Below are 21,352 nucleotides of genomic sequence, written 5' to 3'. Positions count from 1 at the left end.
CACCAACCTCAGGGACACCTTGGGCGTAGACAAGCCTGGCCCCCATCACAGCTGATGAGAGAGGAATCAGGCAGTGCTTCCCTTCCAGGCTCTGGCCACGATCTCCCCTCTCCCTGCAACCATGCAGCATGTTCCCCGCCCATGGAGCTTTCCCCTTGTGGGTGGGGCAGGAATACGATACCCCCCATGGGTGCTGTGGGCCTGCCGTGGGGTCTGCACAGCAAAACATCCCTTCTAGATGTGGGGTCTGCCCTCCATTTCCTGTGTCACTGGGGAGCTGGGGGACAAGGTGCCCCCCCTCCACTCTGTGGTGCTCACACCCCTCCCCCTCCAGGCTCCCCTTATGTCGAGCAGCACAAGGGGGCCACCCCTCCGGTCATTGCCAATGGGGAGGAGAAGGCGCCACCGGAGAGACTGGCCAAGCTGGCAGAGCCCCGTAAATCCATTGGTGAGTGGGGAGGGAGGGAGGGAGGCATGTCCCATCACTAACATCCCCTCCCACCACATCAGAGCCCAGGGGGGTGTTGAGAGAAAGGGTCTGAGCGACGGGGCGCCTGTGTATGGAAGGGGACTGTAGTGGGGTTTGGGGCTAGGGCATTGGAGTGACAATCCCATGCAAGGCAACGTGGGGAGGCTGGGGGGCAGCGAGGTTGGGTCTCCCTGGTGGGGGGCAGGGGGTGGAGTGACTCTTGGGGGGGTTAAGGGTGAGTGTGTCTGATGGTCTGGGATCTCTAACGCTTCTCTCCCCCACCCCACCCCCAGACCGGGAAGCTGACAGCGAAGAGGAGGAGGAGGAAGAGCAGCCAGATCCCAAGAAGCCCACAACAGATGAGGTAAAGGGGGGCCATGGGGCTCCATTTCCAGGGGTTGCCCTGAGGGGGGGATCTCCCCTCCTGGCCCCTGCTTTGTAACATGGGTGGGGGGTTACTAGGTGGGGGTGACTAGGATGTGAGCAGCACTGAAATGGCAGATGTGGGCGGTCGATAGCCAGGTGTGCCTGCCCAGCCCCTGAACCTTTGCAGAGAGGACTTTACTTCTTGGGAAAGTGGCCTTGGGACCTGCAAGTTGGCTGCCCTGACCCTTCACCCCCACCCCGCACAGGGCACGGCCAGCAGTGAGGTGAATGCCACCGAAGAGATGTCCACACTGGTGAATTACATTGAACCCGTCAAATTCAAATCCTTCCAGGCCGCCAGCAGTGAGTGTGGGGGGCTGTCTGGGGGGGCAGAGAGGTGCGGGGCGCTGAGATCTGAGAGGCTGGGGGGTAGGAGCTCTTTTTATGCAGTGGGCTTGGTTGGGGGCAGAATGCTTGGGGAGTTATGTGGGGATAGGATTTGAGCGGCAAGGGGAGCGAGAGTGGAGGAGTGGGCAGGGATATCTGTGAGGATGGATGGGGTGTGATGGTCTAGGGGGAGGGGAATTTGAGGAGGGCTATCTGGTGGGGCTGTGGGGGAGGCAGGGCTGTCTGGGTGGGCTCAGTGGAGGGATGGGTGTTGCTGACCATGGAGGTGTGGCTGGGGGCTGATGCTGCTGGAAGGGGTTTCTCCACAGGGGGGCACTAATGCACTCCCCTTACCGCCCATAGAGCGGGACAAGTCCTTCGAGATGTCGTCCTTCGTGGAGACCAAGGGGCTGGAGCAGCTCACCAAGAGCCCCATGGAATTTGTCGAGTATCCTGCCGGGGGCAGTACTGGGGAGCAGGGAGCTGTGGTGGGGGTGTCGGGGAAGGCAGAGGTAGATTTGGTGGGGGGGGGCAGGGAGCGGTGGGGGGATAGTGGGGCAGGCAGGAAAAGGGAAGGTTGGTTCATAGGAGATGTTGAGCTGCAGGGTAGGAGCAGGTGCTCCTGGGGGGGCTGTTGGCCACTGTCTCCCACTACTACCTTGACACCCCGCCATGCGCCCAGATACAACAAGAAGCAGCTAAGCCGCATCTACCCCAAGGGCACACGGGTCGACTCCTCCAATTACATGCCCCAGCTTTTCTGGAACGCTGGCTGCCAGATGGTGGCACTCAACTTCCAGTCCCTCGGTGAGGATCCCCCTCAGTCATGACCCGTAGCCCCCAGCTATCCCGCAGCTCTGCCAGTGCCTCTCAATCCCTGGTGCAGGGGGACCCCAGTGCGATTGGAGTCCCTGGGAGTCGTTACTGTGTCATGTTCCCTCAGCACCTCTCTCTTAGTGCCATTAATTTGGCACCCCCTCCCCCACTGAGGCTGTGCCAGTGTGTCGGGGTGGGGGTGAATGAGGAGTTCCCCATCCCAACTCTCTAGGGCTCCCCACAGTCTTTCAGTGCCCTGCCCCTAATCTCCACCTCCTCATGAGGGTCCTGTTACGCTCCAGACCTGCCAATGCAGCTGAACCTGGGCATGTTTGAGTACAACCGGCGCAGTGGGTACCTGCTGAAGCCTGAGTTCATGCGGCGTGAGGACAAGCCCTTTGACCCCTTCACTGAGAACATCGTGGATGGCATTGTGGCCAACATGGTCAAGGTCAAGGTGAGAGCTGGGGAGCTGATGCCAACCCATCCTGGTGGGCATGACGGGGGGATGGGGTGTATTGTGGGCACATGGGTGTGTGGGGCATGGGGGCAAGTGGGGCTGGAGCTTGTTGGGGGCACGTGGGCGTGTCAGCTGGGATCAGAGGTATGTGGGCGGTCACTAGTGACTCTGACCCCTTCTCTCTCTCCCTCTTCCACCCCCCCTCCCACAGATAATTTCGGGGCAGTTCTTGTCAGACAAGCGGGTGGGCATCTACGTGGAAGTAGACATGTTCGGTCTCCCCGTCGACACCAAGCGCAAGTTCCGGACGCGCCCGTCCCAGGGGAACTCCTTCAACCCCGTCTGGGATGAGGAGCCCTTCGTTTTCCCCAAGGTAAGGCTGCTGGAGCAGCAGTGGGAAGAGATGGGGGCAGCTGATAACACTGGGTGGGCAGGGCCGGAAGAGTGTCCAGCCTCTGCCCCAGCCCAGGTGTGGGTGATCTCCCTTCCTGTGGGTCCCAGGGGCAGCATCTAACACCTGCTTTGCTCCCCCAGGTGGTGCTGCCCACGCTGGCGTCCCTGCGCATTGCTGTCTTTGAGGAGGGGGGTAAATTTGTCGGGCACCGGATCCTGCCTGTCTCAGCCATCCGGTCTGGTAAGCGGAGCCGCCTGAGGTCCCTGCCCCCATCCCACCTGTCGCCAAGGCAATGGGGGGATGGGGGACGTGCTGGTTACCCCACAACCTCCCCCCATGAGCGCTAGACCTGGTCCCATCAAGCATTACTCTAGGCCTGTCACTGAGGCAATGGGGAAGGGATTTGTGAGATGTGAATTACCCAGAACCCCCTGCAGTGGTCCCCATCATGCACTTTTCCCAGTGCAAGCAGGGTGCAGGAGGTGCTGCATTCCCCTGCTGTGCCCCATGATGCATTGCTCTTGCCCCCTACAGTTATTTCTGCCCCTACCCCCACCCTACCCCCAGTTCTGTCAGCTCTCCCCTCCTTAGGACCCTGTGGGCAGCCTTGTCCCCGTCCCCTGTGGATGGTGATCTTGTCATGGGGCACTCCCTACCCAGCCCCCAACAATGGGGTGGCACAGTTCCCCCATAAACCCCAGGTGCTCCCCCCCATTTGGTCTGGTCTGACCCCTCCTCCCCCCGTCTCTGTGACCTCCCGACCAGGGTACCACTACATCTGCCTGCGCAGTGAGAGCAACCAGCCTCTGAGCCTGCCCGCCCTGCTGGTCTACACAGAAGCCAATGACTATATCCCAGATGACCACCAGGGTATGGGGGACAGATGGGAGGGTGTTCTGCTGTGGGGCTGGCTGGAGGGGAGCTGGGGCTGATGAGGTGTCTCTGGAAGAGGGTGTCTATTTGGAGGGATGAAGGAGTGTGGCCTGGGATGTGGTGGGGGCGAGAGGGTAAACGGGGGGGGCTGTGGTGGGGACTTGGGTGGGAATTTCCCTCCCATGCATCTTTCAGCCTCCTATTTCTACCTCTTAGACTACGCAGAGGCCCTGATCAACCCCATTAAACACGTCAGCCTCATGGACCAGCGGGCAAAACAGCTGGTGGCACTGATTGGAGACAGTGAAGTGAGTGGGGGATGGGGGCCAATGGATCTGGGAGAGAGAGGGTGTGTGCAGTAGTGGCTCTGAGGGAGAAGCGGAATGGGGTAGCAGATGGGGGGTGCTTAGGGCTAGTTGGGGGGCAGTGGATCTGAGTCTGAGGATAATGGGGTACTGGTGAGGGGCGGGATCTCACTCCGTCTAGAGGTGTGGCTTGGTGGGGGCTCTAGGAAGGAGTCAACAAGCGTTTTGGTGGGCGGTGGATCTTGAGGACAGGTTGAGGGGAGCCCTCTGTCTCCCTCACTGAACCCATCCTCGAACCCCTCTCTTCCCCAGGAGAATTCAGAGAAGCCGCGGGAAACGTCTGGGAAGCAGCGAGCTGATGTGGTGGCCGAGCCCCCCACGGATTCCCGACAGCCGCCCACTGTCCTGCTGCCCCCTGCCGGCAGCCCTAGTGTCGCCAGCCCAGGCAAGGGGGATCCCTGAGTCCTGTCCCCATTGGAGGGCCGGGGTTATAAGCTGGGGGAGGCACCCTCTGCTGGGTAGGGCTTTCCTTTAATGTGGGGGAGGGAGCGTCCCCTATAAAGGGAGGGGTTCTCATAGGCTGCATGAGGATGGGGGGTTCTCCTGTGATGGGGAGTACAGAGTCATGGTGCAATGGAGCCAATCCCTGTGGCATGTGTGGGGTGCATAATGGGAGAGACCCCTGAGATCCAGTCCAGTCTTCAGAACTGTAGCCCTTTGTGGGGGCTGAAAGAGATTGGGATGAGTTTTCTCCTCTTGCCTCCCCCTAACCACTGCCTCCTCCTCCCTGCAGGGCAAAGGGATGACCTCATTGCTAGCGTCCTCGCAGGTAAGGACTGCGCCCAAGCATGGGACACTGCCTCCCACTGACCCCACATCCCTCCGCTTGGGGGTGGTGGGAGGAGGCAGCTTTGTTGTTACCAGCCTCCTGTGCCCCTCCCCAGAGGCAGCTGCATCTCAGCACTGGCTTCCTGTGTATGCAGGGATTGGGGGATGCTGAGACCCTCCTTCCCTCACTCTGTTCCAGAGGTGGCTCCCCAGTCCCTGGAGGAGCTGCGGCAGCAAAAGGGCTACATCAAGCTGCTGAAGAAGCAGTACCGGGAGCTGAAGGAGCTACGCAAGAAGCACATGAAGAACATCTCCAGCCTCAACAAGAAGCAGAGCACCCAGGCTCACCAGCTGCACAGCGACAGCCTCCGGCGCCGCTCCCAAGTGGAACGGAGCCTGCGCCGTGGGCACCAGGAGTGAGTGGCTCCTCATGGCTCTGCTGGTGCCCTTCAGTCCTGACCTTCAGCCCTTACTACTGCCTCTCCCACAACCCCCTGTTATTCCAGCCCTAGGATTCCCCCCCGCAACTCTGCCCCTCAGTCCCCATCCGCAGCCCCCATTATCCCAGCTCTGCTGGTGCCCCTCAATCCCGACCCACAGCACCCACCGTGCTGACAGTCTCTGTCCCTTGCAGTGCCAACGGCTCACTGGAGGCACTGGAGCAGGAAGTGTCTCGGCAGAAGCTGGAGCTGCAGGAGGGGCAGCTGCGGGGACTGCTGCAGCTGCGGGAAACCCAGCACCAGGTGGAGAGAGCCCGCAAAAAGGAGCACCTGCAACAGGTACCTAGGAGGACGGGCAGAGGAGCATCAGAATAAGGGGCAGCTGAAACAGGTGCCCTTCCGGAGGAGGGCACAGGGCAGCTCCCAAAGATCCCCTGCAACCGCGGGGGAACTACACATGGGTATCTGAGGAAGGGGCTCTGGAGCTGGGAGGGGAGGGGATGGGGGCGTGGAATGCAAGGGCAGCACTTTGGTGGGGGGCAGCGCAGGATTGCTAGCTGGGAGGAGAGTTTGGGGGAAGGGAGGGTGCCAGGGTCACGGATCTAACAGCAAATGCCCTGACACTGCTCGTGTCTGTCCCCACCCGCCCTCCCACCCACAAGGCCCAGCAGCGGCTGCGGGAAATTGCCCAGGACTGCCAGGCTGCCCAGCTGAAGAGAGTCAAGGAGACCAGTGAGAGGTGGGTGCTGGGGGTGGGGGCAGGTGATGGCAGTTTCCCCAGGACACTGCTCCCCACAAGTCTGATAGATCTGTGCCCCTCCCCAGGGAGAAGAAGGAGCTGCAGAAAATCCTGGACCGCAAGCGGCACAACAGCATCACAGAGGCCAAATCCCGGGAGAAGCAGAAGAAAGATGTGTGAGTGGCAGGGGCAGGTGGGAGCTAGTGGTGTTGGGCTAGTGTGGAGAGGAGGGGAGTGAGCTGCTGGGGGGGGGGAAGGGGTTAGTGGGGGGCAGGGGCTAGGGGTGGAACAGGGAAGGAGGGAGCTAGCAGGGGTGGGGCCAGTGCTGGGGGAGGTCACATGTCTTGCCACTCCTGGGGCTGGGCTAGGGCTTTGGACCGCAGTGCACATGGGGGCAGTGGGGACGGGAGGCAATATGAATCCTGGGTCAGGGATCCCTGTGTCACTGGGGCATAGATGGGGCATACAGATCCCTGTGCTGGGAGGGCAGGGGGTATGTCCCAGCCAGTTCTGAGCGTGGTCAGGCTGGAGTTGACCCTTTGTGGGAAGGGGCTGTCCTGCTTGATGGTCTGTCTCTTCCTCCCCCATATCCCTGCAGGGAGCTGACCGAGATTAACAGGAGACACATCAACGAATCAGTGAATTCCATCCGCAGGGTGAGTGCCCCCCACGTTGCCTCGCTCTGCCTCCCACATTGACCATTCCGGGGGGAGAGAACAGCCAGCTGCCCCACTTGTGCTTCCGCAGACACATGGGATCCCTGTAAGATCTGGGCATTAGTGGGGGCAGCTCTCCTGCTAGTCCTGCCCCTCATTCGTTCCTCGGGCACTGACAGGCTCGCAGCACCCCTTTCCCTTGGTCTGCTCCCCCAGAAACGCTCTCTTGCCCCCTCTCTGCAGCTGGAGGAAGCCCAGAAGCGGCGCCAGGAGAAGCTTGTGGCAGGGCACCAGGAAATCCTACAGCAAATTGAAGAGGAGGAGCCCAGGGTGAGTGTGGAGGGGGTGGGACTGGTCGTGCCAGGGGGTGTCTCCCATGGGCCCAGTTGCCCTAGCAGGGGAAACCCTGCGGGAGTGAGTGCCACAGGTGGGGGGCTGGTGCTGTTCTAGGGTCATCCCCCGGAGAGCCCTGGGTGCCTGCAGTGTAGAGGAGAGATTGTGCAGCTTCAGGCCCTAGTACAGTCGGGGGGGGGTCTTTCCCACGGTGCCCCCCACCAACCCCCCTCTCCCCTCCCCTGCAGCTGGTGGAGGAGTTGCAGCGGGAGTGCGAGCTGGAGGCGCAGGCGCTGCCCCAGGAGATCCGCTGCTTCCTCCAAGCTGAGCTGGAGGTGGGGGAGAGAAATGGGCACCCGCGGGCTGCCCCTCAGGAAGAGGAGGGTGAGAGCACTGTGCTGTGAAGCAGCCGGGGGCCTGGCCCGGAGCTCCTGCTGCGGAGAACACCATGCTGGTTGACACGGCCTCCCCAGCCACTCCGCGAGGGAGACCACTGCTGAGTCGTGGGGTCGCCCTGGCGCCTCCACACCCTCTGCAACCAGCATGTGCTGTGGGGGGAGAGGGAGGCGGCACTGTGCCCCCTCCGTGCACTGGGCCAGTGGGGCACACAGTTTCTGCTTTTGGCATGTTCTAAGAGGTGGGGGTGCAGGGGTGGGGGGCTACATGGGGTGGGGCCACTGCAAATACACTAAGACACACACTTTTTTATACATTTTTACTTTTTTAATCAGCAACCCCCACCTTGATGCCTCTGGAGAGGCTGCCCCACAGATTATTCAGGGGGCTTGATGCTGCCAGGGGGCTGCCTCATTGTGAAGTGGGGGCTGTTCCCTGCCCTGACAACCCCCACCCAAAGATGAGATTGTGGGGGGGTAACCTGTTGTGCCCCCCCCATGACCTGGGGCTGATCCTTGGGGGAACCTCAGAGCAGGATAAAAAGGGTTATTTTTATATAAAATCTTTTTTAATCCTATTTTTTACTGATTTGTATCTTTGTAGTTTTTTTGTGGGGTGGGGGGGGCAGCTGGGTGTGACACTACCTCCTTCCCCAGGGACAGATGTAACATAAGAGCCTTTTATTCTTCTACAGATTATTTTGTATTGGGGGAGTGGATAGGGGGTAAAATGCCCCTGACTAACTTTTTTCCTGGCTGTCTGTAATGTGGAATTTCAATAAATCTGCCTGCAGGGAGTGACTAGCCTCTTCTCTGGTGGGGGGAGTCCTGCCCACAGAGCAGCTCCCCCTGTGAACCCAAGGTGCAGTGTACCTGCTGTGGGCTGGGCTAAATTCCCCCCCCACACACACAGCCCAGCAATGGGGGCGGGGGACCTGGGAAGGTTCTGTGGGTGGGAGGAGGTGTCATCCCCCTACACAGCTGCTGCTCTGCGACTCCCAGCTGGCACTTGGGAGTTTGAGAGGAGGGTCCCTCCCTGTTCAACTCCCCCACCCCCTTCACCAGGTTCACAGCCCACTGTAGTGCAGAGGTAAACACTGGTGCCTGGGTTGTCCCCCCCAGCTAAGGGGCATGTCCCCGCTGGGCCAGCCCGTAGAGCTCTGCCAAAGGCCAAGGAATGCTGGTGCCTGTTGAAGCCAAAAGAAATGGCCCTCAGACCTGGTGAAGTGGCGGGAAAGGCCCCGTATCCCATCCCATGCTCCCCCAGCCAGTCCCCCCTGCCCTGAAGCACAAAGACACAACACTTTTAGTACAAAGTTTTATGTTTCTCTTTTTTTTTTTTTTTTTCCCCAAACAAATGAAAGATGCAGGCACTGGGGGTGTGACGGGGAAGGGGGAACTACTAGGAGCAGGAAACATTGGGGGTCTAACCAGCCAGCAACAGGCAGACACAGACGGACAGATGGACAAGTGCAAACACATATATTGACTCACAAATGCTAACAAAAGGCAGACGCCAGGACAAGAGACCATGCACCGGAAGGGGGGTATGGCTGCATCAGTTATCTCCACAGCCCAGTTCTCCGGGGAGGAATCTGGAGCGTGGGGCTCTGTTGTTGTTGTTAAATACAAAATAAAATATTCTTTTCTATCTTTTTAAATAAAATCAACAGAATAGAAATCTGGGCTCTGTATGGGATGGAATGGACAGGAGGGAATGAACCCCAATTTGTTGCTATTTTCATTAGCAAGACTTTGTGCTGTTTTGGAGGGCAATGGGGGTGACCCTAATATTGAATTTGGAGCCTTTTCCCCCACTGAGATCCCGGGGGTTGTCCCTTGTCCCAGTGAGAGTCCATTAATAATGGTGCTTTTTGGGGGGACACAAGATTCCCTGTGCTTGAGAGCAGGGAGGTTTAAAAACAAAGTGGACGAGAGAGAGACTGACCCTCTTTCCCCTGCCCCCTCTCCAATTTGTGTGCTGACCCTTGCAGCCCTGCGGGTGGGGCTGCTGCTGTGTGCCAGCCCCTGCTAACACAACCCCCCCAACTATCCTGCCACCTACAGGCATAGTTACCCTCTCTTGTGTCCTTGCTACCTCATGGCATAAGTGGGGAAACAGCTGGTGGCAGGGGCTTGGGGCAGGAGGGGCTCTTGGGTGTGGATGGAATGACCTTTGACCCCAGCTAAATCCAAAATGCACTGGAGGGGACAGTCTACACTTGGAATGTCCTTTGTCCCCTTTTGAACTGAGTGGGGGCTGGGGATTTCCCCAGAGCTGGAAGGGTGTCAGGGTGGGGAAAGGGGACTACAGTTTGAGGGGGGGCAGGCAATGGGGGAGGTTGGAATGTCCTTTGCTCCTGCAGCAGCTGTAATGTCCCCTCACCCCCGAGCACTGAGCCGGGGGCATAGCCTCCCAGGGGTTGTGAGGGGCTTTCCCCAGAGCTGGTGGGTACTTCCCACCCCCAGCCAGAGGCCTCGCCTCCCAAGAACTGGGGCAGGACAGTTCTCCCCACCCAGAACTGAGGCTGGAGGGGGTCCCACCAGCCAGAGAATGGGGGTCTCCCCACCCCTCAGAAGCCCTGGATGTGGCAGTAAGCCTCCAGAGCAGCCAGCAGGATGTAGAGGAGCCAGAAACAGAAGAAGAGCAGGGCAGTGAGAATTTTGGGGGTGCGGGGACCCCCCAGCTCGCCCCCCACAGGTGCTCGGCGCCGGTACAGCAGTACAGCGATGCTCAGCAGGGCAAAGATAGTGAAAAGCGTGACGGAAAAGGCCAGCGTGCCCGGCGACACCACAAAGCGCTGGCCCTGGCTGGCCCAGTACCCGGCCGCAATGGTCCAGGCCACCCCTATGCCTAGGAAGACGTTGACTGCATTACTGCCCGTCACGTTGCCGATAGAGGCATCCGCGTATTGGTCCTGGATTGCCGCTGCCCGACTGGCAAAGGTGTCTGCAATGGAAGAGGGCAGGTTAGTGGGGAGGGGGACAGGCCAGAGTGAAGTGTTAATGGCGGGAGAGGAGCTGATGGGGGAGGACAGGGTGAAGCGTTAATGGGGGGAGGGGTTAATGGAGGCAAGACAGAGGGACAGCGATTAATAGGGTCAGGGGAAATAGAGTCAGTGAGGGTGCAGGGGGAGGGTTTGAGTGAGGCATGGGGGGTTACTGGGGCAGAGTTCAGTTAGATCATTGGAGGAGTGAGCAGAGGGGAAGAGAAAAGTTAGTGGGGGGGGGGTGATGCAGGGGGTGACATGGGGAAGGGAATTAGTACAGCACCCCACCCAATGCCTCATTCCCTACCACCCCCTGCTAACCAAGCATAGAACCCCCCGTCTGCCCCACTCCACCCCAAAACAGAGACCCCACCCCGCATGCAACACCCCCCTCCCACCACACATAACAAAATGGGGATTTTCTGTATTATTTTTATGAAGCCTATGTGTGCCTCAGTTTCCCTCTGCACTTTGCATTGTAACAAATAAGTGTAAGTCTCCTGCGAAGATAGTGCAGGAGGCATGAGATGTGGGTGTTGCCTGGCTAGATGGGTGGAACAAACAGGGCCATTAAACAGGCTGAAACCGACCCAAATCCATGAGCATCCCACAAGACAAAAAGATGCCCAAGGACTGAACCATCAACACCTAACACTCCGGGAAGACAGACAAGGGGGAGAGGGAGAGAGAGAGAGCACCAGAGCTGCAGTCCAGCACAGCTTGGCTGTCCCATCAGATTTGACATGGGTAAGCTATGGCTTAACCCCTCCTCTGTGCTAACCTAGGTACTTTTAGCTGCTGTAGCAGCCAGGTGACTCATCGATGGGAACCCCATTTAGAAAAGGCTGCCTTTTCAGTGCCCGGGGAGCATTGCAACTGGAAAGGGGCACAGTCCAAGCCTCCTGCTGGCTTGCCTGGACCTGCTGCAGGAAGTCCCAGAGAGATACAGGGAAAGCTCTTGCCGAAAGGCCCAATCTCGGAGGCCACAGGCCTGCCCCGGTGGAGCTGTGGGTCCCTGGGGCCCAGCCTGCTAAAGAGGTCACTCCCAGGAGACTGGTTATAGGCTTGGGCCATAGCCCTGACTCCGTGACACCAGGCACAGAGCCCCTCGCCCCATGGAGCCCCTGTGTGGAGTCCCCCTGCCCCACTCACCAGGCACGGAGGTGCCAAGGGCCACGAAGACCACGGCAGTGACTGAGTCCTTGAGGCCGACGGTGCAGCCGAAGTGCGAGGCCAGGTCACCAGTGAGCGCAGTGAGCACCCCAATGAGCGCGATGGAGACAAGGAAGCAGGCCCAGCCCCCCCAGTACTCGGTGGGGGGCACGAAGGCAAAGAGAACCTTCCAGAACACCGTCAGGAAGTGCATGATGTAGTCGAAGCAGGACGGGAGCCGCTCCTCGCCTGTCTCGTCCTCGTCCTCATCCCCTGGCCGGGGGGGGAGAAGAGGTAAGAGTGGGATAACCCCCTGTACCCATTCCCACTGCCTCCCTGTAGCCCCCCAGTGCTCCTCACCCACCTCCTCATTGTGCCCTGGGGCAGGAGAGAATAGGGTCCCCCCCAAGTCCTGCCCATCCCTGGGTGGGGTGCACTCCCCCAGCCTCTCCTCCTCCAGCCCCACCTCTTCGTACCAGCGCTGACCGTCACGGCACTGACGAATTGCTCCCTCCAGCTGCTGCTCCCCACAACCAGTGCCAAGTTGGTTTTCTTGATCAGTTTGTCCACAGTACTCTGTGTGTGGGGGGGAATAAAGAGGGCTGAGATGGTGGCAGGGCCATCTCTAGGGGGGTGTGGGGCCTGGGACAAATCAGCCCCCGCCAGCTTGGGGGACCCGCTGTGCATCAGTGGCAGCCCCCACGCCCCTAGTTCCTGCGCTATGTCTTCCAGAATCGACCGCACTCGCCAATTGCACCAGCCCACAGGACCCCCCAAAGCGCGGGGCCCGGAGCAGTCGCCCTGGTTTGCCCTACCCAAGGGACAGCTCTGGCCCCAAGGCCCATTGTGGGAGCTATGGCAATATAGGGGCAGAGCGGAGCAAAGCCCAGAGCCGAGATGCTCAATGGGGGGAGGCTGGGAGCTGCAGGAAGATGTTGGGGGCTGGTGGTGTACCTAGGGAACCGCCCCCTCACACCTGGGCTCTATGTGTGCCCCTCAATGGCCTCCTGACTTGGGCAGCCTTGTGTGAGGTATGTGGGGGGCGGAAGGACTCCTGGGGTAAGAGAGCAACTGTCCCTGAGTCTGGTGCATCATCCCTCTGCGCCCCATTCTGCTGTGCCAGAAAGGGCACTGGAGCAGATAGCACGTGGGGGGCAGGTATGGAGTGTGGGAGATGTCCTCTGGGGAGGCTGGTGGACTTGGTCTCTGGCCCAGCTAAGCAGGGGAAGGGAGGCTGGTGGGGTGCCTGAGTGAGGGGGGCAGGAAAGGTTGCACGGGATGCTGTGGGGTCTGGGGGAATGGGGCAACTGGGACATTGGGGAGGGGTGGTGTAGGGTGGGGGGGGCAGAAGGGGCACATGGGGAGCCAGAGGGATGGGGCAGAGGGGGCACAGGTAGTGCATGGGGGAGGAGGGAAGGGACACACTTGGGCACTTACCTTGAACTCATAGGACTCCTCAATCACCACCTCAAGTTTGGGGTGTTCCCCAAGGCTGGGACACCCCATCTTGGCGATGGCGGTCCCCTCCTCCCCCTCAGTGGGGCGGTTCTCATTAGAGTCACCTGTGGTGAGAAGAGGCAGAGGGACTGTTAGTCTCTGGCTTCCCCCACCCCACTTCCCTGTGCTGCCCAGCGCCCCATCCACATTGCACCCCCCAGTACCATGGACTGTGCCCTCGCCCCCCGTACCATGCCGCAGCCCCATCTCCAGCAGTTCAGGGGGCCCCAGCTCCAGGTGGAAATTCTTGTTTTTCTCATATTCCTCGTCATCGATTATTTTAATCTCGATGAATTTCCTAGAGGGAAAAATTGGGAGGCGAGGTGAGATGGGGGTGCTGGCTGTGGGGTACAGGGTGAGATTGGGGTGCTGGTTGTGGGGCACAGGGTGATAAGGCCGCTGCATGTGAGGAGCAGGGGGTGCTCATCCTGGGCTGTCTGCTCCAACTGGAGCAGGTGAGGGTCTGGGGCCCCTGTTTTGGGGTGGGTGACCTTGCCCCATAAGGAGGGGGTTGTGCTACCATCTTAGCTTGTACACAATCAGCCCGCTACCCAGGCTGCCCCCCCCACTATCCCCTGCCCCCAGCTGGCATCAACTCAAAGCTAATTTGGGGCAGGTAATTACAAAAGGGAACAGCTGCGAACACCGCCCCTCTGCTCCCTTCCCCCAACCACCCACTGAGCCCCTCCACTGCGACACCTCCCTGCCCACCCATCACCCGCCCCTCAAACAGATCTCTGTCCCCCCTCATCGCTCCCCTCCCTTCCCACAAATGTCAAGCAGCAGGTTGGGGGTTAATGGATGCTGCAGAGCTGAGTGCGGGAGAGGGGGATCAGCCAATAGGCTTGGGCCATTTGGGGAGGCGGCTCCAGGCCCCACAATCCCATTGGCCTTTAACAGAGCACAGGGGAATCGGCTGCTTCACCCCATTATTGAACCGGGGAGTCCCCCCAGCTCTGCAGGTGCCCCTCGATCCCACCCTTCTTGCTCACCCAGCCCTAGGCTCCCCCCACAGCTCTGTGGTGCCCCTCAATCCCAGTCCCATGCTATCCCAGCTGCGGGCTCCCCCACACAGCTCTGTCTGTGCCCCTCAGTTCTACCCCACAGTCCACTGCCCTCCCAGCTCCGCTAGTCCCCCTCAGTCCTGATCCCCAGCCCCCTGCTATCCCAGCTGTGGGCTCCCTGCAAACCCCACCCCCCCGGATGTGGTCACTTGGGGATCAGGCCCTGGCAGCGCAGTCACTGGCTGTACCCGCCCCCCCACGCGCCATCTGTTCTGCTCTCTAATTATGAGCACAAAGGGCCCTTCGCTCTGGCGGTGCTGGGAGCAGCTGGGGCGGTGTGGGGGGAGAAGAGCAGAGGGGGAGCAAGGGAGGTTTATCTGCCAGCTGTAGGGATCTCAGCACAGAGCGTCTCACATCCTCAGCACAGCCTGTGCCCTCCCCATACACCCCAGCTGGCCCTAATGTTCTCCCTGATCTCCACTATCACTGACCCCCAATACAGAGCCCTAATATCCCCCACTCCGCACCCTTGGCCTGAGCTACCCCGCTGCAGGCCGGCGAGCTCCTGGGGCAGCCCATGGCTGCGCCCCATTGATTTGCACCCACCTCACCTGAGTGCTGGTGTGCTGGGCTCTGCTCCCGCCTGGGGGGCATGACCGCTTTCCCACCTGCTCACACTCACTGGTTCACCACCATCACATGCACGCCCCTCCCCCCTAATTGCACTGGTGAACAGGAGATCGAGGGCTCCCCCAACCCCTTGTCTGGGCTCATGTCTGGGGGGAAAGCTCACTGTTGCCATGGAGACACCGGGAGGGGTGAAGGGGGGGGGAATTTATCCTTCTCTGAAATTAGTTTTCCATTTTCAGTGCAGTTGACTGAATTGGGGAGTGGGGTCGGGGGCAAGGGATGGAGGAGGGGAGCCCATGTACAGTGTGGGGAAGGGGACTCGGTGCCCCCTGCTTTCCATTTCATCTACCAGTTGCCCAAGGAGGTTGGGGTTGAACCCCTGGTATCTGGAGCTGCAAAGTAGCTGCAACAAACATCCCCTGCTCCCAGCTCTGCTGAAGTGAAGATGCTCACGCACCCCGCATGGGCTCCAGGCTCAGCCATTGGGGAGAATGGCTGCTCCAGCAATTGCCTCGTTCAGCCCCCTGCCAGTGCCCCTCCACACTGATGTGCAGCCCCCGGCTAGCCCAGCCTTGGGCTCTGCCCTCCAGCTCTGCTGGTGCTCCTCAGTCCCCATCCATGGCCCTCCTGTTATCCTTGGTTCCCTGCCAGATACCTGCTCCTCTGACCACCCCACACGCACCTTGTCCTTGACCCTCCTTTCCCTGGCCATTGTCCCCCTCACATACACATCAGGTGCCCTTCTCCCTGCTATCCAGCACCCTGATTGCCCCCTCAGCAGCTGTCCCCTCCTCCCACTGCTCCCCCAAAGCCCTGCTGCCTGATCCTTGTAACCTTCCCCAGCCCCGTTCTCCCTCACCTTGCTGTCCCTGCCCTTCCCGACCTTGCCCCTTTGTACCTGCTCCCCTTCGGCGCTCCCCCATCTCCCCCCTCCATGTCTCTCACGTGATCTCGTCGTTGAGGAACTCCACCTTGCCCTCGGCCTCCTCATAGTCCTCCCCAGCCTTTGCGGTACCCTCCACGGTGCGGTAGGGCAGGGCCACGCAGCCCCGGGCCCCTGAGGTGCGCAGCACCCGCACCCGCACGGCCCCCACGCTCTCGCTGACCCGCACCGAGGCGCCCTCAAAGGTGAAGATGCCGGCATGATCGTCGTCGAAGATGGTGACGGTGGCAGTGGCGGCGGGGCCCAGGCAGGCCTTGGGGGGCGGCTCAGCGCCCGGCTCGGCCCAGGCAGCCTGCACGTTGCTGAGGTGCACGCGGAAGTACTCGTCCTCCTCGAAGATGTCATCGTCGATGATGCCCACGCGGATCTCGCGCTGCGTCTCTCCCGGCTGGAAGAGCAGCGTGCCCTCGGCGTACTCGTAGTCCGAGCCGGCATTGGCCGTGCCGTCCTCGGTGCGGAAATCCACGCGCACGGCCATGCGGGCCACGTCGCCACCGCGCCGCTCCACCGTCAGCACCACGGCGCCGCAGTTCTCAAAGCACTGGTACAGCGCCGGCTCGAAGGTCACCCTGGTGAGCGAGTTGTCGTCCTCGGGGCGCACCTCCGGCAGACTCAGCGCCTTGCGCGCCTGGTCGGCTGCGTGCTTCTTCAGGATGTTGCCCGCTCCGATCATCATGCGGGTAGCCTGGATGCGGTAGAAGGCCCGGCTCTTTTGCTGCTGCACCAGCACATGGTAGTTCGCCATCTCAATCAGCTGCTCCATGTCCTTCTCTGGGTGCTTCTGCCGCAGGTCCCTCAGGGTGCGCGCCATGTCACGCCGGGCCTCCTCGTCCCCGTCCTTGCCTGCCTCGCCCATTCCGCTGGCCTGGGCGCTGTCCAACTCCACCTCCAGCTTGGGGAGGGCTGCGTCGCCTTCTGTCTCAATGATCAGGCCCCGGGCCTTGTCGGCGCGGTACTTCTTCTGTATGTACCTGTAGAAGAGGAGGCGGCGGTCAGCCAGCCAGGCCTGCACCACGCAGATGGGGAAGAAGAGGAAAGTGAGCAGGCCTTCCCACACCTCCACCTCACCGGGGGAGAAGCAGGCCAGGATGAGGTAGAGCCAGATGTAGGCGAAGATGCTCCAGGCAGCCGTAACAAAGAAGACGCGCAGGTGCTTGATCCTGCGCGTCTCGCCCTCGGGCACCACGTGCACGCACACAGCGATGATGACAAACATGTTGAAGGCGGCACTGCCCACGATGGTGCTGGGCCCCATGTCGCCTGCCTGGAAGTTGTGGCCCACGATCTCGATGATGGAGAGCATGATCTCGGGCGCTGAGGAACCCAGCGCCATGAGCGTCAGGTTGGAGACTGTCTCGTTCCAGATGCGGATAGTGGTGGTGCTGGTCTCACCATTGGCCTTCTTCACAGTGATCTCCTTCTCCTGCGAGGTGATGACCTCGATGGAGGCCATGAAGCGGTCGGCAATGATGGACATGCCCAGGAACATGTAGATCATTGCCACGAAGTACACGATGGCCCGGGCCACCTTGTCGCCCACCGAGGGGTTCTGGGGTAGCCACACGGGCAGGATCACTCCCTCCTGGCACTCTGAGGCCTCCTGGCACAAGGTGCTGACATTAGCCCCATCCAGCGATGATGCTCCCTGGGTTGGACTCCTCAGCCCCTCCTCCACCTTGGCCTGGTGCAGCGGGAGGCTCAAGGCCAGGAGGAGGAAGAAGGTAGAGGCCCCAAGGTGGGACAGGTGAGGCATGGTGGGAGTAGGGGTGGGCAGGCAGGACCTGCAAGAGAGGAGGGGGCATAGTGAGGAATGAGGAAGACACACGGTACCTAGTGGGGCTGGTGGGGAGGAGGGCTGGGAGGTCATCCCCTTCCTTGTGGGCTGGAAGGGGATGGGTGCGGCTGCTTCCTTGTGACGTTGGGAGGATCTGGGGTAGAACGGATCTGACCCTTTAACACGGGAGGCCGCAAAACATACTGCATCCAGCTCAGCCTCCATTGCCCACTGCGTCTCCCTCCCCTCCTGGAGACAGGGCGTTGGTTAAAAACCCAGGAGTCCTCAGCTACTGGACCCACTCCCCTCCCAGGCTGGAAATGGAACCCAGGAGTCCTGGTTCCCAGTCCTCTCTGCTCTTTGAGTGCGGGAGGCAGGAGAGGGAGAGGAGAATGCTGGGAGCCAGGACTCCTGGGTTCTCTGACTCTGTGCCCCATGATCCATGCCAGTGGTTCAAGGCAGTGCTGGTAGCTGGTTCACAGGACCCATCTGTGCTCTATGGGTCAAGAGACAGCACCAGTCAGACATAAATGATGCTTGGGCCCAGCTGGGCACCACAGGGCTGGTGCTTGCCCCAGATGGCTACTGAGAGGAGGGGGGCCCCTCGTGCCCTTTCCAAGCCCTGCTGAGCACCAGCTGCCCCATCAGGCTGCATTAGGGGGCTCTAACCTCCCCGCCATGGGGCAGCAGGATTGTCCCCATGGCAGGGTCAGGGGGAGCAGTTGGGAGTGACCCCCTCAGCCAGTTTAGTATACAGAGCCCAAACCCACACCAGTGCCCGTCCAACCAGGTGCTGGCAGAGCTTGTGAATGTGGTGTGTGCCCCAACTCCAGCCCCTCACTCGGCCTGTGTCCATGTGGGGGGGGGGGGTGACTCCTTGGTCTTGGGGCTGGAGATACTGCAGGGGTTGACCCTTCCTCTGCTGAGTTTAATGGATTTTTAGGAGTCCCCATTAATTTGCTGAGGCGGTGAGGTTTGGTGTGGACACTCCCCTCCATCCCGGTGGGTGCCCACAGCTCAAGAACCCCCCATGCTGGCCCCCTCCTCCCTCCAAACTCCCCTCAGCTCACACTCCTCCCCTGTGCTGGTTCCTCACCCCCACAACCACACACCCCCCTGCATCAGCACCAACTGGGGACCCCCCAGAGATGGGGCTGGGGACCAGTGACTGGAGGAGCCCTCCACCCCGGGCCCTCCCTACCCCACTGAATGTCCCAGAAGCCCCCACTCTTCCTTGACTTCCATTCCTCCCACCCTATCCCCAGGGAGTTTGTGCCCCTTGCAATCCCCCATCCCATCCCCAGAGTCCCCCCCATTCCCGAGCTGCCTTCCTGTCCCTGCAGCCTGTGCCAGGCTGAGCTATACCAGTGATCTCCCCATGACTTGGGATACAGGGCGGGTGGGGGGACTGGGAGCACTTTACACCCTGCAACTCTCCTCTCTCCCAGTTTGGAGGTAGGAGCCTCCTCCCCATGAGGAGAGATGCCCTTTGCCAAGCGGGCTGCAGTCCTGCAAAACAACACACAGTGGGAAGGGGTTGCAATTCTCCCCAGAGTAACATTCTGCAAGCTAAATGTGGCCGTGCGAGGGTTGCACTAAGGGACAGTAAGGTGAGCAAGGAGAAACTCAAGTGAGTGTAGCAGGGTTTCACTTGTAGAGGGGTAAGTGTGCAAAGACTGTGCTGGTGAACATGCACAGGACCATCTTCCCAGGACCATCTTCCACAGACCTGGGGGCTAGGATTGCAGGAGTGGGTGGGGCTGGCTGGGGGGGGGCACATGAACTTCACCTCAGACCATGCCAGGTGCCTCCATACTGAACTCTTTGGCAGGGGGGTGTCTCACCAGAGTGTGAACAGGACTGTGGAAGAGTATGCAAGGCACTGCTCTGGGTGCACGGGGGCCACGGGTGAGCATGCGAGGCGATGCATGGAGACCATGAGTGTGTGTGCAAGGCACTGCTCTGGGTGCATGGGGGCCATGCATGAGCATGCAAGGCACTGCTCTGGATGTGCAGGGATGTGGGAGCATGTGCAAGGCACTGCTCCAGGGACCATGGATGACCATGCAAGGTGCTGCTCCAGGTGTGCAAGAGCTGTGGGTGAGCATGCAAGGCACTGCTCCAGGTGGGTCGTGGCTGTGACTGTGGGTTGTCAGTGTGTGACCCCATGCATGGGTGTGCACCATTAGTACAGGCCCAGGGTCCCTGTACATGCAGGGCTGGGTGGATACATGCACCATACTGTTGTGTGTTGCACATACATCCCCCATGCAAAATGTTGCCCATGCATCCCCTCCTGTCCGCCCATGCAAGGCACTGCATGCATGCCCCCATCCCCTCAGTGCAAGGCACTTTCCGTTTGCTGTCCAGTTCTCATGCATGACCCTAGGCCACCCCAGTACTGGGGATGGCAGGGGAGCAGGGGGCGGCGATTACCCTGCCCTCCAAGGGAGGAGATCACCTCCCTCATCAAACAGAAGACAGCTGAGCCCAAGCTGTTTCAGGCAACAGAATTTCCTGGAGAGCTGGGGGAGGGGAGAGCCCCAGGGGCAAGATGACAGCAATGTGGGGGGCAGTGAGACCCGGAGTAGAGACTCAGTGCCCCAGGTTGGGGGAGATGTGGGATGGCTCTGTAGAGGGGGAAGAGCCCCAGGTGGGGGGTCTTTGGGGGGGTAGGGGGAGCTCCCCAAGGTTGGAGGGGGAAGTTTGGTGGGGGGGAGCATCAGCTTTGGGGGGCAGTTCTATAGGGCAGGGGAGGGGCAACCCCCTGCTGTCTGGAATATTTTTTTTAAATCCACAAAAGCCAGAGTCAGGCCCCTGCAGCCCAGTACCATCTCTCCAACCCCCACCCCTCTTGGGGCCAGGTCTCCTGTGCCCCCAGCCCCCCATACCAAGACACACACAACACATCCCAGCAATCTCACCCCGCCCCTTCCCTCCCCCCCGCCCTCCCCCATGTGGCTGCCCTGGTGTCTGGGTCCTCCCCTTCCAGCAAGACAGCCCAGGAATGCAGAATTGGACACATGCAGACCAGCTCCCTCCACCCCCCCCAAATTTTACCTCTCCCAAATCCCCCCCCCTTTTTTTTCTGTGCACCTTTCCTCGATTGGGGAGGAGCTGCAAATAAATTCAGGGGGATTAAAGATGTAAACGAGGCAGGATTCCCCAACACCCCCCACCCGGAACCCCCGGGGGGGATCTTCCCTGGGCATCAGTCAGGCAGGGGGAGCGGTCGCTTCCCCCCTCCCCCCAAGGCAGAGTCCACACACCTCCCGGCTCAGATCCATGGGAGGCAGCTTTCCCCCGCAACCCCTCTCCCCAAGCTCCCGCTTACCGGACTGTGGGGTCAGGTGGCAGCACCACCTCCCCTCTGGGGCGGGCTGCACAGACGCTCCCCCCGCCGCTGCTCAGATCTGTGGGGAGCAAAGGAGCGGACCCCCGTTAGCTGGCGTTCGAGGGGGCACAGGGCTGCTCCTGGAGTCACTGGTCCATCCGCAGCTGGGAGAGCAGGGGGGGTCTGCACGATCCCCTCCACACCCTGTGCCTCCGCCCCTTCCCGCAGAGCCCCCCAGCCGAGCTCCCCCCCGATCTGGGGGGGGCCGGGGTCCCCTCTGCCGCCAGGCTGCGGGCACCAGCAAAACGGCGGAGCGAACCCGACTGCTGGGGACAGGCTGAGGATGCTCCCGCTGGCAGCTTCATGCTCCACCCTGGCGAGGGATGGCTGGCTGGGGAGGGCACCGTGTGCAGCCTGCAATGGGGATGGGGGGGTGGGGGCTCCTAGCACGGCCAGCTAAGCCAGGAGGGGGCCCCCACTGCAAAACAGCAGCACACCCTCACCCTGCCGCCGGAACCGAGATGGGGGGGGGAGCTCAGTGGGCGGGGGTCCTCATACGCTTCATTA

At 60.7% G+C, this 21,352-nt stretch overlaps 2 protein-coding genes across 11 annotated transcripts in view; one reads left to right on the top strand and one right to left on the bottom strand.

Moving 5' to 3' along the window:
* PLCB3 (phospholipase C beta 3) overlaps nt 1–9,142 on the top strand; it is a 23,046-nt gene extending 13,904 nt beyond the window's left edge. Inside the window, exons 15-33 of one of the 7 annotated variants that reach the window (XM_073351745.2) lie at nt 335–448; nt 763–833; nt 1,102–1,198; nt 1,586–1,670; nt 1,905–2,029; nt 2,341–2,495; nt 2,710–2,871; nt 3,033–3,132; nt 3,658–3,762; nt 3,982–4,073; nt 4,383–4,515; nt 4,864–4,899; nt 5,098–5,314; nt 5,533–5,677; nt 6,001–6,077; nt 6,164–6,253; nt 6,676–6,733; nt 6,977–7,063; nt 8,832–9,142. In XM_073351745.2, the coding sequence (XP_073207846.1) occupies nt 335–448; nt 763–833; nt 1,102–1,198; nt 1,586–1,670; nt 1,905–2,029; nt 2,341–2,495; nt 2,710–2,871; nt 3,033–3,132; nt 3,658–3,762; nt 3,982–4,073; nt 4,383–4,515; nt 4,864–4,899; nt 5,098–5,314; nt 5,533–5,677; nt 6,001–6,077; nt 6,164–6,253; nt 6,676–6,733; nt 6,977–7,063; nt 8,832–8,846 (1,964 nt within the window). In that variant the 3' untranslated portion in view covers nt 8,847–9,142. Of the gene's footprint in view, nt 1–334; nt 449–762; nt 834–1,101; nt 1,199–1,585; nt 1,671–1,904; nt 2,030–2,340; nt 2,496–2,709; nt 2,872–3,032; nt 3,133–3,657; nt 3,763–3,981; nt 4,074–4,382; nt 4,516–4,863; nt 4,900–5,097; nt 5,315–5,532; nt 5,678–6,000; nt 6,078–6,163; nt 6,254–6,675; nt 6,734–6,976; nt 7,064–7,314; nt 7,704–8,825 lie in introns of those variants that run through there. The other 6 variants (XM_073351744.2, XM_073351742.2, XM_073351743.2 and 3 more) reach the window with 6 other exon arrangements.
* Nucleotides 7,794–21,352, bottom strand: LOC140914293 (sodium/calcium exchanger 1). Of its 4 annotated transcripts, XM_073351750.2 has the most exons (7): nt 20,786–21,346; nt 15,680–17,458; nt 13,292–13,398; nt 13,041–13,165; nt 12,080–12,179; nt 11,604–11,876; nt 7,794–10,411 (listed from the first exon to the last, which is right to left on the bottom strand). In XM_073351750.2, exons 2-7 carry the CDS (start codon nt 17,428–17,430, stop codon nt 10,035–10,037), a joined length of 2,733 nt encoding a protein of 910 aa, XP_073207851.1. In that variant the 5' UTR covers nt 17,431–17,458; nt 20,786–21,346; the 3' UTR covers nt 7,794–10,034. The 4 variants fall into 4 exon arrangements, with proteins under 4 accessions (XP_073207851.1, XP_073207850.1, XP_073207853.1 ...); XM_073351749.2 differs by having other exon boundaries at nt 13,041–13,398; nt 20,786–21,350; XM_073351752.2 differs by lacking the exons at nt 15,680–17,458; nt 20,786–21,346 and adding an exon at nt 14,716–15,457 and having other exon boundaries at nt 7,795–10,411.

Source organism: Lepidochelys kempii, chromosome 7 (assembly GCF_965140285.1).
Source record: "Lepidochelys kempii isolate rLepKem1 chromosome 7, rLepKem1.hap1, whole genome shotgun sequence".
In the NCBI taxonomy this organism is placed as follows: domain Eukaryota; kingdom Metazoa; phylum Chordata; order Testudines; family Cheloniidae; genus Lepidochelys; species Lepidochelys kempii.
The sequence above is the reverse complement of the archived record's forward strand: the minus strand, read 5'-3'. Positions and strand labels throughout refer to the sequence as shown.